We start from the raw sequence: 15,913 nt of genomic DNA, 5'->3' as shown, positions 1-15,913 counted from the left end.
GCCACTTTGAGAAAAGAACTTGTGGGTTCTTAACAAAACATAAACATTTACCTACATACCCTATGACCCAGCAATTCCACTCTTAGGTATTTACTCAAGAGAAATAAAAGCATATATCCATGGGTGCCTGGGTGGCTCAGTTGCTTAACTTCTGACTCTTGATTTCAGCTCAGGCTATGATCTCATGGTTTGTGGGATGGAGCCCACATTGGACTCTGTGCTGACAGCAAAGAGCCTGCTTGGGATTCTCTCTCTCTTCCTCTCTTTCTGCCCTTGCCCCACTCATTCTTTCTCTCTCTCCCTGTCTCAAAATAAATAAATCGCACATGAATGTTTATACCCGCTTTTCTTCCATGATAGCCAAAACCTGGAAACAGTCCAGATACTTACTGTTAAGAGAACGGAAAACTGTGGTATATTTATACAATGGAATAATACCCAACAATTATAAGAAAAAAATACTGATCTGTAGTACGTTATGAATGAACCTTAAAAAATCATGCTGAGGGGCGCCTAGGTGGCTCAGTTGGTTAAGTGTCTGACTTCAGCTCAGGTCATGATCTCATGGTTCATGAGTCTGAGTCCTGCATCAGGCTCTGTGACAGCTTGGAGCCTGGAACCTGCTTCGGATTCTGTTGTCTCCCTCTCTCTCTGCCCCTCCCCCACTTGTGCTCTGTGTGTGTCTCTCTCTCTCAAAAATAAGGAAACATTAAAAAAAAGAAAAGAAAAGAATGCTGAGAGAAAGAAGTGGTTACACAAAAGAATTTATACTGTATGATTCAATTTACGTGAAGTTCTAGAATAGGCAAATCTAATCTTTGGTGGAAAAAAATCAGATTAGATTTTGCCTCTGTGGAGATGAAAATGAGAATTGACTGGTAAAGGGACACAGGAAAACTTTCATGGATGATGGCACTGTTCTGTATCATGATATGGTTATACAGGTGTGTGTATTTAGCAAATTAAAATTTCTATACTTAAGTATGCAAATTTTATCTCCCCAAAAGAACTATAGAAAAATTTTAACTCTAGTTAATGATATGCATGCTGAAATAATTAGGAGGTAAAGCATATTAATGTCTGTAATGTACTTTAAAATGTATCCAAAAATAAGATGGCTGGATATAGGGATGGAAAGATGTAGACATGTGACAAAATAAACAGAATAAATTGTAAACTGAAGAATCTAAGTACATGAGTATTCTCTTGTTTTTGTTTTTTTTTTCAACTTTCTGTATATTTGGTGATGTTCATAACATAATGTTGGGACAAAATCAGTAGTTTTGTGATCTGAAAATAAGTGTAATTTTTCTGGGCCCAAATATTTCTCTCCTAAAATAATGAGAAACTTAGACTTTTATCTCTGTAAGTCCATCCAACAATATTATCAAATTGTGCCCTCTGTCTTGTATCTGCTCTGATCTCCAAGCCAGACTCTGATCACATCTCCTTCAAAATATTATTAAGATGCATATTTCCCTTCTAATTATATCTTACAACTCTTATATCTTATTCATCATCAGTTTTTCAAAAAGTTAAATGTCTAGCATATTGGATATCCAATAGTACGTATATATATTTTTGCTATTGCTGTTAAAAATTTCACTCTTTTTCTTGGCATCCTCATAAAAAGATTTCTGTGATAGCATCTGCTTATCATGTTGTACTAGACGGCCTTCTATTAAGATAATTCAAACTTTGACAAGTCTTTTAAATTAATATTTAACCCAGTCTACTTATTTGTGTTAGACTGCCTTTGCCCAATCATCTGATGTGGTGCAACACAATTAAATAATCAGTATTTCCCACTAATACATTTAAAATTTTAATGTCCTCTGGACAGGCAAATAAAATATTTGTGGGGTTTAATTATTATTTTCACAAATTTCTATATTCATCATTGAGCAATCAGGTGAACTCTCTGAAACTTATAAAATTGTAAGCATTCATTCACACACAGATAGGTCTGCCTGCTATTTTAGGATATTCACAGGTCCTTGAAGCCGAACCATGATCCATGTTCTACACCTTCATCTTAGCTCTCTTTATGCAAATGTACCCTGAGCTCCTGGGTGGCTCAGTCGGTTAAGTGTCCAATTTCCTCTCAGATCATGATCTCACTGCTCGTGGGTTCGAGCCCCACATCGGGCTCAGTGCTGACAAGCTAGGAGCCTGGAGCCTACTTCAGATTCTGTCTGTCTCCGTGTCTCTGCACCCCCCCCCCCCTTACTCACTCATTCTCTCTCTCTCAAATATAAAAAATAAAACATAAAAAATAAATAAAAGAAAAAGAAAATGTACACCGAGGAATGCAAGGATTGGTCAAAGTATTAAATACCACTAATTGGATAAGTGATACTATTTCAATGTGAGGCAAAAATAAAATTAGAACACCTTAGAGAGGCTCTTATTTCCATAGGACAAGGAAGCAAGAGAGGCTAAAAAAGAAAAGGTTAGGCATGAAGCAGATCTGAAGGGCCATGCTTTGGGGACAGTACAGTTTTCAGCATGCTGTGAAGCATACTCTGCTGCACGAAGTCCCCTGATACCTCGGCAGCAACGCTATGAAGAGTGTGACATTGCCCCTGCCTCAGTGAAGGCTGAGACCTTCCGAAAATGCCTCAGGACTCCAAGCCAGGGGCAGAAACACACAACTAGACACACCAACTTGCTGCTGGGGCAGGATGGTGCACGGGTTCAGATTCTTAAGAGTACAGCCTCTACTAGCCAGAAGGCTAGCACACCCGTCCACTTTGCTCCTGCCTCACACTAACACATCACAAGGGGCATCTGTGAACGGATGTCCTGGGGGTCGAGAGTTTTCACAGCCTAGAGCACTCAGTGTATCTTCATCTCCCCATTCACCAGGAGACTAGAGAAGAATAAACTACAGTGTTTTTCCCATGCTTCCCAGTCCCAACCCCCCACAGACAGAGTGTACTAGGAGGAAAAAAATAGTTCTGGGGTTGAGGGGGACACTTGATCATACTTACCTAAAAGCAATTTAGGAAAATTTGATGTTTCAATATTATGATAATATACTATTGATGTTGTAGTGGCGACAAATCCCATCACAGCTGGCATGAAGAGGTGGAGATGCCGTGACTCCCGCCGTCTATGGAGAGCGGTACAGTATCAGTATCTAGAGCTGATGGTTCCAGATTCTCATTTTGTTTCCATTTGTTCTCTAAAACTTTCTCTTAATAACAAGATATTTAATATACAGAATGCAGTAGCAGTGGCTACGAGAACATGCAAAGGTAGACTCCATTGGGAGACATAATTCTGCTCAAAGGGTTTATCCCAACACAGAGGAGCAGGTACCACAGCTCAACAAGATCTTAAATACTCACAACAAAAGTAAATATGTAACTACTCCTATTCTGAAGGGCAGAACTGCTGAAATAATTTAACACCTAAAGCAAGTAAAAACTACCGGATGAATGTGAACTCTAATGTATGTGAGAAGTACACTTATTCTTTTGATGGCTTTCCTAAACTATATGGCTGTTAGTGATTTCTCCATTTCTATTAATTCGTTCAACACAAATGTGTTTGCTGTGTCCAGGCATGATTAGTTGTTGAGATGCAATAGTGAATGTGACAAGATATAGTGTCCATAGTCATAAAGCCCAGAGTCTGTTGGTGATACCAAGAGTAAGTAGGAAATTATCGTTCAGGTGAAGGGACTATAAGTGCATGCAGGGTTAGTGTATAAGGAAGAGAAAGCTGTGTGAAGGAACCTGCTTCTGAACTGAGGCCCTAAGAATGAGGAACTGCTGTTCAGAGAAGGAAGAGAAGAAGACTGTTCCAGGCAGAGGATCCAGACATGTCTAACACAAACAACTCAATATGATTGAAAAGAGACCAGATTTCATTCTGAGGGTAGTAGAGAACTTCACGCAGATTAGAAATATGACAGAACCGGATTTACGTGGTGGACAGCCCTCAACTCCATTTACATTAATAATGTAAGCTGGTAAAACATTTAACTGTTCTCAAATTACTTAAATACATTCAGACATAAATGGTATAGGGAGTGATTAGTTTGAGAGTGGGGGAAAAAGGAGCATTTGGGAAAGTCGCTTCAGAAGAAGTACAGTTGACAGTGGAAATGGAAATATGAAAAGGAATCCACTAGTCAGGAACGTGGAAGAAGAGCATTTTAAAAAGAGAGAACAGAATGTGTAAACACATAGAAGGAGGAAACTGTGTAACATGTTCAAAATTCCAAGTAGTTTAATATTCTCAGAGAGTTTGAAACAGGATATGTGGTGAAAGGCTCTGTATGCCATGGTAAGGAGCCAGAATCTAATCTTTTGGAAAATCTAAATAATTTAACAGGTAAGTGGCATGGTCAGATTTTGGGGGGTTTTAGACAAATCAATCTTGTAATAATGTGGATGATGCAGTAGGTAGGTAGTGTGTGCATCTGAGGAGAGGGGGAGAGACATACAAGGAAGAAAAGCAGTTAGCAAACTGTGGGTATAAACCAGGCAAGGGATGACAGAAGCCTGAATTAAATTTCAGCAGCAAAAACATGAAAGAAATACAACATCTGGAAAATATTCATTGTTAAAATGGACAGGACTTTAATAGTGTTAGGGTATGAGGGTGATGGTGATGGAGACGTAGAGAATAATTACCAAGGAGCCTGGATGGGGGGTGGGTAACCAAATAAGACTTCAAGAGGATGAGCAGATTGGAGAAAGGAAGCCAATAAGTTCTAGCAAGGCCACGCGGGCTGTGAAGGTGTCTAATAAACATGCAAAGGGAGTTGTCTAATAAGCCAAGTGTATGCAGAGATTTGGAACATGACCACTGATATTCCTGGAATCATTAATATAGACACGGTAATGAAAATTTTAAAGTACCATGATAGCGTAAAAGCTGGTTTAAAAACCACCTACCACCCCCAGAAATACTTCAAAACAATCAAAAAGTAGGAAATAAATATTTCATCACTACAGAAATTAAGAAATGCTTCCAGCATTCTTTTACTACTGAATCAAAGAAAGAATTAAAAAATCACTTACATAATATTTAGGAAATTTAAAAATGAGCATACTACATATCAAGGCCTTTAAATAATGTTGTCAAAACCATATTCAGAAAAAGTTTATAACCTTAAACATATTCAATAAGAAAACATTATAATAAATAAATTATGTAGTCAATTCAAGAGGAAAAAGAATGACAAAACATCATTAAGGAAGACAATGGTAAAGGATGAATGAATAAAGACAGCAACAGCCACAGTAAGGTTTTATATTTATGTTGTGGCATTTCTTTATCAGGGATTTGATGTGTGATTTAAGCATGCTAGTATCTGTATTAGGATTGCTATTATATTGTTAGTTGTTTACTTACAAACTTGTACAAGTTTTGAGTAGTGTCCCAACCCTATTCTTTTCTTAAGCTCTGTTATTTTTAGAGTATGACTCACAGACTTCAAGGTTCTGGTAGACGCACATATATCACATTATAGCAGAAAATCTTTACTCAGAAAGTAAGAAAGAAAGTCAAAATGCATTGATTTTGTCCTCATCATGGAGGAGAAAAAATGATTTCAAAAAAAAATACGAAAAAAATAAAAGCTTAAATGAAAACAATAATAGTGAATATTTTAATACACACTTTTTAAAAAAATAATACACATTATTTAATTTTGAAGAATTAAATAATACAAAAATAATCACCACACAGGACTTGAGTAATCTAATCAGTAAACTCAATAAAATTTTATCTCCAACAAGGAAAATAGAAAATTATTTTCTAATTCTCATTAAAAACATATGAAATAATCAAATATTTAACTATAATGAAAATGTTAATAAGTCCCAAAATGTATTTAACAAATTACATGCTTTAATAATATATCAACCATATTAGACTAAAAAGCAAGCCAAAAATGATTCCTAGACCAAGGAGAGTAAATAAACCAGAACTACAAGCTATTTAGATAGAAACATAAAAAATGACATTTCTTATAAAAATCCATGCAAAACAGATAAGGATGTTTGTTTCAAAAGAAAAAATGAATAGCTTCAATATTGGTATTACTAAAAAGAAAACCAAATATTCAATTTGGATAGTCTTTGCATTGTTTCACTAATTATAATGAGCATTTGTTATATTTTAAGAAAAGAACTGTTCACAAGTATTTTCTTAAATAAGAAGGAACGAAGGATCAGCAGTGTCAAACGTAGTAAGTATGATAAGGAAGAAAAGGTGTACATCAAGGTGTCATTAATGTTCACTAGGATTCTTGTGGAAGCAGTTTCCAGAATAGGACAAGGCAGACAAGAAAAGAAACTAAATTTTGGAGGTCAGGAATCATTGGAAAATGATTTTTTGAGAAGCTTGGATGAAAATGGTAAGGGAAAGCAGTCTGCAGCTAAAGAATGGGAGGAGGTAACACAAAATCAAGAGTGCGTTTCTGCTTGGTTTCAGGATGGACCTCTAATATCACCACGTCAATAAAACAAGTTTCTTCCATTAGCATACATCTTCATCATTGTTAGCTCAGCCTCTGTTCTAAGTCTCTGACTGAATCTACCCACCAATCATGAGGCTGGAAAGAAGGAGGCATCCTTGCCTACATGGTGTCAAGTTTTTAGGAAATATTGGACTAATCTATCTTTCACTTTATACACACACATAGAAACACATTGAGTTAGCTTGTATGTTAAGGGAATAAAAAATGAAGACTAGAATTGGCTATGTTAATACAATATAATACAAATACACTGAAGGGTTTTAAACAGTAATCAATAATAGTCAACTAAGCTTCTTTTTAAAAAATATTTATTTATTTGTTTGTTTATTTATTGAAGGGGGCAGAAAGAGAGGGAAAAAGAGAGAGAGAATCTGATGCAGGGCTTGATCCCACGAACCATGAGATCAGGACCTGAGCCGAAATCAAGAGACGTGTAACCAACTGAGCAACCCAGGCACCCTGCCAATTAAGCTTCTAAATGCTTGGAGGCATGCGATATCTTCAGAGTCCCTGATTTTTCTTTTTATCGGAAACTAAGATGTGCATATCTATGAAAAGAACTGTCATAAAACATTACAAAATAGTTGGCTCTCTGACAAAAGTTTAGAAGTTTCATCCCTCATTAATTGCAACAGAAAAACATAAACAGATGTCAGGGAAGGTCCTGATTAGATAAAAGGAAAATGATTTCAGGGCTTTCTTTAAAAAAAAAAAAAAACACTTTCATATCAATTCTTTAATTAAAGGTGTACCATGTAGGGGCGCCTGGGTGGCTCAGTCAGTTAAGCACAGACTGCTGATTTCTGCTCTGGTCATGATCTGACTGTCATGAATTAGAGCCCAAAGCCTTGCCTCAGGCTCTGCTCTGGGTGTGGAGCCTGCTTAAGATTCTCTGTCTCCCTCCGCCCCTTCCCCATACACTAACTTGCTCACCTGTGCTCTCTTTCTCTCTCTCTAAAAAAAAAAAGGTGTACCATTTAGCATAATTTCAAAATTCTATTTGATACTGCCTATCAAAATTATTTCCTATTTTTTGTTAGTATGTGATAAAAATATCTTCCCCACATTATGTTTAAATTTATAAGTAGAATTCACTATATTCTAACTGCCAAATGCAAACTGTTTTTTTTCATTCTCATAAATGACAAAATTCCAGGGCACCTAGGTGGCTCAGTTGGTTAATTTGCACACTTTGGTTCAGGTCATGATCTTGTGGTTCATGGGTTCCAGCTCCACGTCAGGCTCTGTACTGACAGCTCAGAGCCTGGAGCTTGCTCTGGATTGTGTCTCCCTCTCTCTCTGCCCCTCCCCCTCCTAGGCTCTGTCTCTCTCTCTCTCTCTCTCTCAAAAATAAACAAACGTTTTAAAAAAATAAAAAAATAAATGGCAAAATTCTTTCAAAAACATGAGCTTTATGAGAAATCCTGATTTTAAGACAGTTTTGTGTTTTGCCTCAATGTGTGGCTATATTCTCATTGGTTCTCAGACATCTTTAATGCCTGCCTCATCTACCTTTGCTTCTTTATAAAATAAACTGAAACACTTGAGAACTGGTTATATATTTATGTGTAAATATATAACTCTTAGAGCTATACGTCAATATAGACAATCTTTCTATGTATATCTATGTTGGTAATATAAACATCAAACTGTTTAAAAGGAGAGAACTTTCTGCAAGGGCTACATAAGTGAAGGAACAAAGAAATAGAAAACACATGAATAAGTGCAAGCCACAGTGATCTGAATTTTTGTTATCAGAGAAATTATGTAGCAACATAAAAACACAGACAAAACACATAATTATCCAAGGCAGCAGTGCCCCCTTATCTGTGGGGAATATGTTCCAAGATCTCAGTGGATGCCTGAACTCACAGATAGTACAGAATCCTATATATACTATGTTTTTTCTTATACATACATACCTATGATAAAGTTTAATACATAGATTAGGCACAATAAGAGATTAACAACTAATAATGAAATAGAATAATTATAATAATATACTGTAATAAAAGTTATGTGAATGTGATTTCTCTCCCTGTCAAAATAATTTATTGTACTGTATTCACCTTTCTTCTTGCGATGATGTGAGATGATAAAATGCGTACATGATGAGGTGAAAGACAGACACTGTGACGTAATGTTAGGCTACTACTGACCTTATTGACCTTGTGACAGTACATCAGAAGGAGGATCATCTGCTTCCAGACTTCGGTTGATCAGGGGTAAATGAAATCATAAATAAACAGGACTACTATGAAATGAGTGACAGCTGTTGTCTTAATAAGTCATAACTAAAAAAGTTAAGCCTGACCTGGTGTTCTCTTAACTCCCATCCATATCAACATACTCACTAGTATAGTGTAATGATAGTAACTATGTTGAATCACTTACGAATCAGAAACAATGCCTTCTGCTATTTCACAAACATGCACAAAGAGAAGAGCAAATGTAAGAATCCATCTCAGGTTATGTCCAGGAAAATGAAGCCATGTGTTGTGATGAATTTGTACTTTCGAACTTTGACTTCCCCACCCTGGAAAAAAAGAGAAGAAATAGAAAGATGAAAGTATTCATTATAATCATGGAAATAATTCACATTGTGATATCATTTGGGGGATGGGTGGTTCCTCAAACAGGAACGAGATGTGCTTTCTAGGGTAGCAATGAAAATCCTGGTCTATTTTCATTATGTTAAAAAACTAACAATTTCAATTGTTATGAGACTGCCTCGGTTAACACATTGACATTTGCTGCACTGCTCAAGAATAACACCAACTCTGGGTGGTAACATGGTTAACTCATGCTAATCAAAGCTCTTACTGACAGGTCCCTGATTCATTCAAAAGGAAACTGAGTTAATGATGATGTTAATAAAAGCAATTTGGTGTCTAAACTCTTTCAAAACATGGGATCTGCAGGGGGACTAATGAAAAAAGCCATATTTGGTAATGAAATGTAGAACTCATTACTTGAGTCAACTCAATCATATGCATATCATGTGAGAAAAATTATAACCTATGAGTAGGCCAGCACTATTCATCAGTGGTAGTAGTTTTTCTCAAAGAAATTTTTTGTTTGTGGAGAAGCCTCACATACTTCAAGAATGAATCGGGGTTTGCACTCAAAATATTGCAGGAAGCAATTTCTGCAAAAACAAATGGGACCCCTGAAGCATTCTTTGAAAAGCAAATTTATTCATGTCTTAGTTGTTCCCAAATGAACTTCATTATTGAAAGATTAGTTACATTTAAAATATTGAACTGGAATTTATGCTGTAAACTCTTGCAGGCAAGCTTTCCTTATACCTGATACTTCTTTAGGATTTATTTATGATCTCTCACTAGCTCAAGGAGCCAATATTATAGATGAACAGTCTGTTATTTTTCCCCACCTCTTTGACAATGTTCACTCTGATTCTACTTGAGTCAAATACTCTTTCGCCAGCCTGTGTTTGAGGCTCGAGATGCAAACAGACAAGACTGTCACAGTAATTGCCCTGAAGAAGTTGGATGAGTGTCAAAAATGAATAATTAACTGTTGTATTGCAATAAAAAAATATATAGGCTACTTTTGGCCAAAGGGCATTGTCCTACCAGCAACACCATGTAAACAACAATTCGTGTTTTTATATATGGCCATCATAGTCCAAATATTTAGTGTCTATATCAAGAGTTGCATTGGCCTCTGCATGATAAGATATATAACAGAAATTCTTTGATCACTGTGACAATGCCAGGTACATAGTAGTCTCTCAATTAACATTTGTTAAATTAAGAAATAAAATCATACAAATTATTTTTAAACCTCCTTTTAAAGCAGATTGTTAAACTATGCTAATTTTCTTAAGAAAATCAGTCTGGTAGCTTTTTCATTTATTTTTATAAGCAACATTGTGCATGGGAGTATCAAACACTAAAATCAGATAGTGGTTACCTCTTAAAGGGATAGGAACATAGGATGTGGGAAGAGTAACAGGCTCAGGAAATAGTACACAGAGGGATTCACTTATATTCTCACCATTAGATTCCTTAAGATGAGTGATGATAGACTCAATAGATGTTTATTATATTAGTCTTTGTCATTTTTGTACATGAAATGTATTTTAAAAAAATTTAAGTTAAAGGTCTATTTTGGTTGTTTTGGGGAAGTGATGCAAATTATATATAATTGCTCTAAATAACTGGATTTTTGTTACATGTAAGCTGAAAAATAGTAGGGAAAACTGTATTTTTAACTCCTTTCCAAATAGTTCACATAAGTATTCTTTCTACCTGGAATGCACCCTTATCACTCCTACTTGAATTTGCAAGTTCTGTGTCCTCAGGTCCCCAAATATGTCACTTCCCATGCAATCTTTCCCACTAGTCCCAAGAATTAGTTGTTCTAGCAAGTTAATGCCCAGGAAAATGTATTCCTATATCTGCACATGGGCTTACAATGTGGGATAGTCATTTTTCTCTTGACTTTGATGTATCTGTTTCACTGAACAAATCCAGTGAATATTCCAGGCCAAGTACTATTCCAGGCCACTTCTGAATAGTGCTGGCCCACTCATAAGCATTTTACCCATTTTCCATTCTCTTCAACCAGCACAAAACAAGTGCTCAACAAAGGATTTAGATCTATCTCATATAATTCTCTTTCCCCCTTTTTAAAAAAACTGCTGCTACTACTTCAAGTCCATTTCTAAGAAGGCATCTGACTTCTATTTTATCTACAGAATATCCTATGCCACAAATATAAATAATTGGGAAGCACAAGATACTTGTTTGTTCTTTTCCTACAGATTTACGCATAAGTTTTCATGTTGGAAAAAGTAAATAAACATTATACCAAATCTCAGCCACTAATAAGCCTTTTAAAATAAATATTAGATGATGAAATATAGGACAGTAGATTACTTACCAATAAACAATATTGGAAAAGTGATAAACAACAGGAAGACATGAGGGACCAGGTTGAGGGCATCCACAAAGCAGGGGTTTTGTAATACACCATGACAGATATTATATGAAGAAATGTTGTTACCACAGAATGAAAGGCTCATTTCTTCTTATATGGTTTACTCTAAAAGGAAGAGAAAAGAGAAAGAGCCTCTTATTACTAAATTCCCTTTTATAAAATCATAGCCCTAAGAAAGAGGTTTTATTATAAAATTAACCCCCTTTATTTTTGCAGTTGTGGAAACAGGAAACTGTATGCCAAAGTCATTTGAGAGTTTCTTAGAAAGGCCTGTGCATTCTATAGATCATTCTCTTTCAATCTTTTTTTTTTCAGAGAAAGATATTTTATTTTAACTTGGGAGATATGTCATAATTAATATCTACCAATGATGGTACCTTAAAGAAGCGTGTATTTGACTTAAATGATTTCAAAGAACAAAAATAGTCATATCTCAAGAAAAAGAAAGAAAAAATGAAACTATTCACTGATATTACAAACTAGTGTAATATCAAATCCTTTTTCATCTTCTCTCATTGAAAATGCATTAGCAAACAACTTAGGTTTGGTAAAATTTACCATCCCTTTTCACTGCAGGAAATACGAATACACAGAGACCAATGTGGCTGCAAACAGCAATCAGCCTTTCTCTGAAGGATATTAAAACCAAGTGCTTCAGACAAATTAAATATAACTCAAGTGACAACTTAGTGAAATTACTCAGGTCCCACAGTCAGAGAATATTCTTACATGAAATGTACCCTATTCAAGTTTTAAAACAAAAAAACATGTCTTTTAATTAGAAATCAATATTACATTAGAGTAGAAGTAGACAGATTTAGAAAGGAAACGATAAACCAGAGGTTTTGCTAGCTATTGTTGAGACTTTGGCTTCTACTCAGTGAAATGGAGCCACTGGGGGTTTTGATCAGAGGACTGACATACTCTGACTCACATTTAAAAAAAAAAAATTAAGTTAATTTATTTTGAGAGAGAGAGAGAGAGAGAGAGGGCACACTTGCGAGCAAGTGGGGGAGGGGCAGAGAGAGAGGGAGAGACAGAGAATCCCAAGCAGTGCAGAGCTTGATGTGGGGCTAGAACTCGGGAACCTCCAAGATCATGCCCTGAGCCAAAGTCGTACGCTTAACTGACTGAGCCATCTAGGTGCCCTCTGACTCAAATTTTAAATTAATTCCTCTCATTGCTGTGCTGAAACAGATGGTATAGGAGCAAGGGTTTGCTTCATCAAAATACTACTATGAAATTCTGAAAAGTTTTAGCCTTCTGAAAAAATCTTTTATAATGCCTCCTATTTACTTAGTCTCTGCCAAATTCTGGGCACTTTGCATACACTATCCTTATAACAACCGTGCGATGTTAATTATTTGTATTTTACATAAGAGCATCGTGAGGTTCAGTAACTTGCCAACCAGTAGAGAAGTGGTGATCCATATCCATGTGTCTGACTTAAACTATTTTTCTCCCACTGCATCATGCAGCCTCCAACCTATTTTTTTAAACATCTTCTCTACTGTCATTAAAAAAGTAGAATTTAAGATTTTAACCTTTCTGGACTTTGGAAAGAACTTACACATATATGTCACACTGGATTCTGAGTTAGATTATCAAAGGTTGGCGAAAGTTTAAATGAGTTTATAAGTACCTTTTCTCTCTTCCCATTCATTGAGAAATGATTTAGCAATGGTCACAAACAATATTTTTTCCTAGGAAAAAAATAAAGAGTGTTACACAAAAAATACTGGCAACAGTAGGTAATCTATTGGAAAAACCAAATTTCAAGCACAAGTTTTATAAGCTTTATATTACTAGAACTAACTAAAATGCCTGTGCTTACAGTCTGTAGATACTTATATGGAATTCCTCTCACATATTGTTTCTGTTAAGCCCTTTCATTGAACATCATTGATATGATCTCTAGTTGAGACCTTTTCTCACTGAAAAAATTATATTAAAAACAACTCAAGATGAGGGTATATACTTGGCAAATTCTTAGCAACTATTAAGGCTCTAAGCCTCATAGAATAATTAAAAGCGGTGTGAGGTTTTTAAATAACAGTAAAATGGAATTTGTAGCTATATGAGGTGATGGATTTTAACTACACCTACTGTGGTAATCATTTCTCAATACATCTGAATTAAACATCATGCTGTACACCTTAAACTTATACAGTGATGTATGTCCGTAAACCTAGAAAAAACAAACACCTAAAAAATAATAGCTACTAATGGAACTTCTAAGACTATTTCTTTTATTAAGTAGAAATGATAAAAAGAAACTTGATCTCACTCTTACTGAAAGACATGTATAAACTGTTTCCTAGAATGAACGGGAAATAATTTTTACTTTTGCTAATTTTATAATTTTATTCAAAATTATGCTATTCCAATTGGTCACATTTATAAATCTTGACATTTAATCATTATCATTGCACCAGACACTAAAGTATAATTTGAATTTGCAAAACATATATTTCATTGGCTATAGTAAGTCTGCCTGCTATGTTTAATCAATCCTCAAACCTACCAATCAAGTAACCTCTGGATAAATGTGTAACGGTGGAATGAAAGTATCAGAGCACTACTGCAAGTTGAAAAAGTCAAAGAACGTTTCCAGTCGTGTACCTGATGTCTGAAATTCTGGGCCATTACTTAACTATAAAAATACTTACTGATGCTAAACATGTGCTAGGCACTGGGAAACCAAGAGTGCTTATGACAGAAACAGTACCTGTGGTCTTAGACTGTATAAATCAGACTACACTAATCCCAATAGTTCTTGGTATAATGTAAAGGTTATGATCTACCAGACAGGGAGCTATACAATGATATGATCATACTAAAGCATACACTTCAGATTAATAAAGTGAAAGCTTTAGAATGATTTCTTCCTTCTACCATAATCTCTAACCTCACATTCCCTGGGGCTCCCAACCTGTTCTCTACCTCTCACCACATCTCTCCTTTTGTTTTTGTTTCTGTCTTTTCCTCCTCCATCCATTTCCCTTTGACCCTTAGCTTCTTTCTCCAACATGCAGTGCACATGTGGCACATCCTAACAGTCAGCCCATATTATTACAACTCAACATGGGCAAAAAGAGGAAAGGAGTAAACTTATAGATATGTTGATAATTACTGTGTTTACCAAAGGCATTTTATTCAATCAGGACTTTTAATTAATGTTTAAATCTCTGATTGTCATTCAGGGTTTTCCCTCCCAGAACCCTGATTAAGTCAGGGACGCTTTGGGAACAGTGTAACGTGCTGCTGCTCTTGCTGGCTAAACTCTGTCACGTGACCCCCCTGAGTCCTGCCCCTTCTGGAGCTGTCTAGTTCAACTAAGCACGGACAGAGGCCCAAGCATCCAGGAGGAGGCAGAGGAAAAAGAGGCCAGATGGGAAGACATGACACTTTTCTCCCCACGACCACACGTCTACTGAAAGATGTTCAAGTGTTTATGACAGCAGACAGGGTCGAAGAACTTGACTGAATGAATCTTAAAGACAAATGTCAAAAGTGAAACTCTGATTACAGGGATGGTCTGCAAAACAGAAAACACAGAAAGAAAATACTCCTTGAGGACCAAACTTATGATTTCATCACAAGAATCCTACCCTCAGTATTCTTTGAAATGCATTATATGAAGTTCCACACCCTCAGGAGTTATAAAATTGGGATGTAGTTGATGACTATAAAGTAAAGTAAGTAAAAACTAACACTCTTTCCTGTTCACCCAGAAGAAAGTGTCAGTTTTAACGGAGCAACAGCCACAGGGAACTTAAACATGCTGGAAACACCTGAAGAAAACATGCTAAAAGCAATATAAAAACTTAATTCTTATATACAACATAACTCGTTCTTTAGTTATTCAGAGATTAACTATACACTATGAGAGAGAAACATGGCATTATAAAGAATGTAGGGCATGTAATCTAATAACCTCTGAAATTTCTCATTCAGTCAGTGGTTCACAAAATATGACTAAAAGATGTCTATCTATCTATCTACAAATGACAGATCCAAGTAGGAAAATCACTAGCAAAAATGACCACTGATTCCTGATTTAGTGCCTGATCTCAATGCACCCGTTGGAGTTCTATCGCACACTAAAGGAAATGGTACTCAGAAGATAAGATTCACACATGCCAGTGGGATATATATATATTTTTTTTTTAATTCCAAACTTAACAAAAAGTTAAAAGTAAATACCTTGGGCGGTCGCTTGATGCTGCTTCAAACCCCTACTCGTGCACTTGCACTACCTTCAAAACACCGGCTTCCTACACTGTTTTAAGTGTAAATTTCAAACCCAGACGCAGAACTCCTAAAAAGTAAAGAGTAACAAAAATTAAGCAGATAGAAAGCAACTTCATGAACAATACAGGAGAATGTCTCAGAGAAAAAAAAAAAAAAATTAGTAATAACTCTCTGCACTATTCCTGGCTGGTTTTA

At 35.9% G+C, this 15,913-nt stretch overlaps 1 protein-coding gene across 7 annotated transcripts in view; it reads right to left on the bottom strand.

Annotated features, from left to right (window-relative positions):
- The window catches only part of ABCC9 (ATP binding cassette subfamily C member 9), a 129,456-nt gene that overhangs the window by 112,096 nt on the left and 1,447 nt on the right, over positions 1-15,913 (bottom strand). For 6 of the 7 annotated variants that reach the window (XM_019452193.2, XM_019452192.2, XM_019452196.2 and 3 more), the window contains 5 exons: positions 15,671-15,785; positions 13,107-13,167; positions 11,408-11,569; positions 8,894-9,035; positions 2,994-3,115 (listed from right to left, as the gene is read on the bottom strand). In XM_019452193.2, the coding sequence (XP_019307738.1) occupies positions 2,994-3,115; positions 8,894-9,035; positions 11,408-11,549 (406 nt within the window). In that variant the 5' untranslated portion in view covers positions 11,550-11,569; positions 13,107-13,167; positions 15,671-15,785. The remainder of the gene's footprint in view (positions 1-2,993; positions 3,116-8,893; positions 9,036-11,407; positions 11,570-13,106; positions 13,168-15,670; positions 15,786-15,913) is intronic. The other variant, XM_053895901.1, reaches the window with a different exon arrangement.

The sequence above is a fragment of the Panthera pardus genome, unplaced genomic scaffold, assembly GCF_024362965.1.
Source record: "Panthera pardus isolate Hobbes unplaced genomic scaffold, ASM2436296v1 HiC_scaffold_6, whole genome shotgun sequence".
NCBI lineage: Eukaryota > Metazoa > Chordata > Mammalia > Carnivora > Felidae > Panthera > Panthera pardus.
The sequence above is the reverse complement of the archived record's forward strand: the minus strand, read 5'-3'. Positions and strand labels throughout refer to the sequence as shown.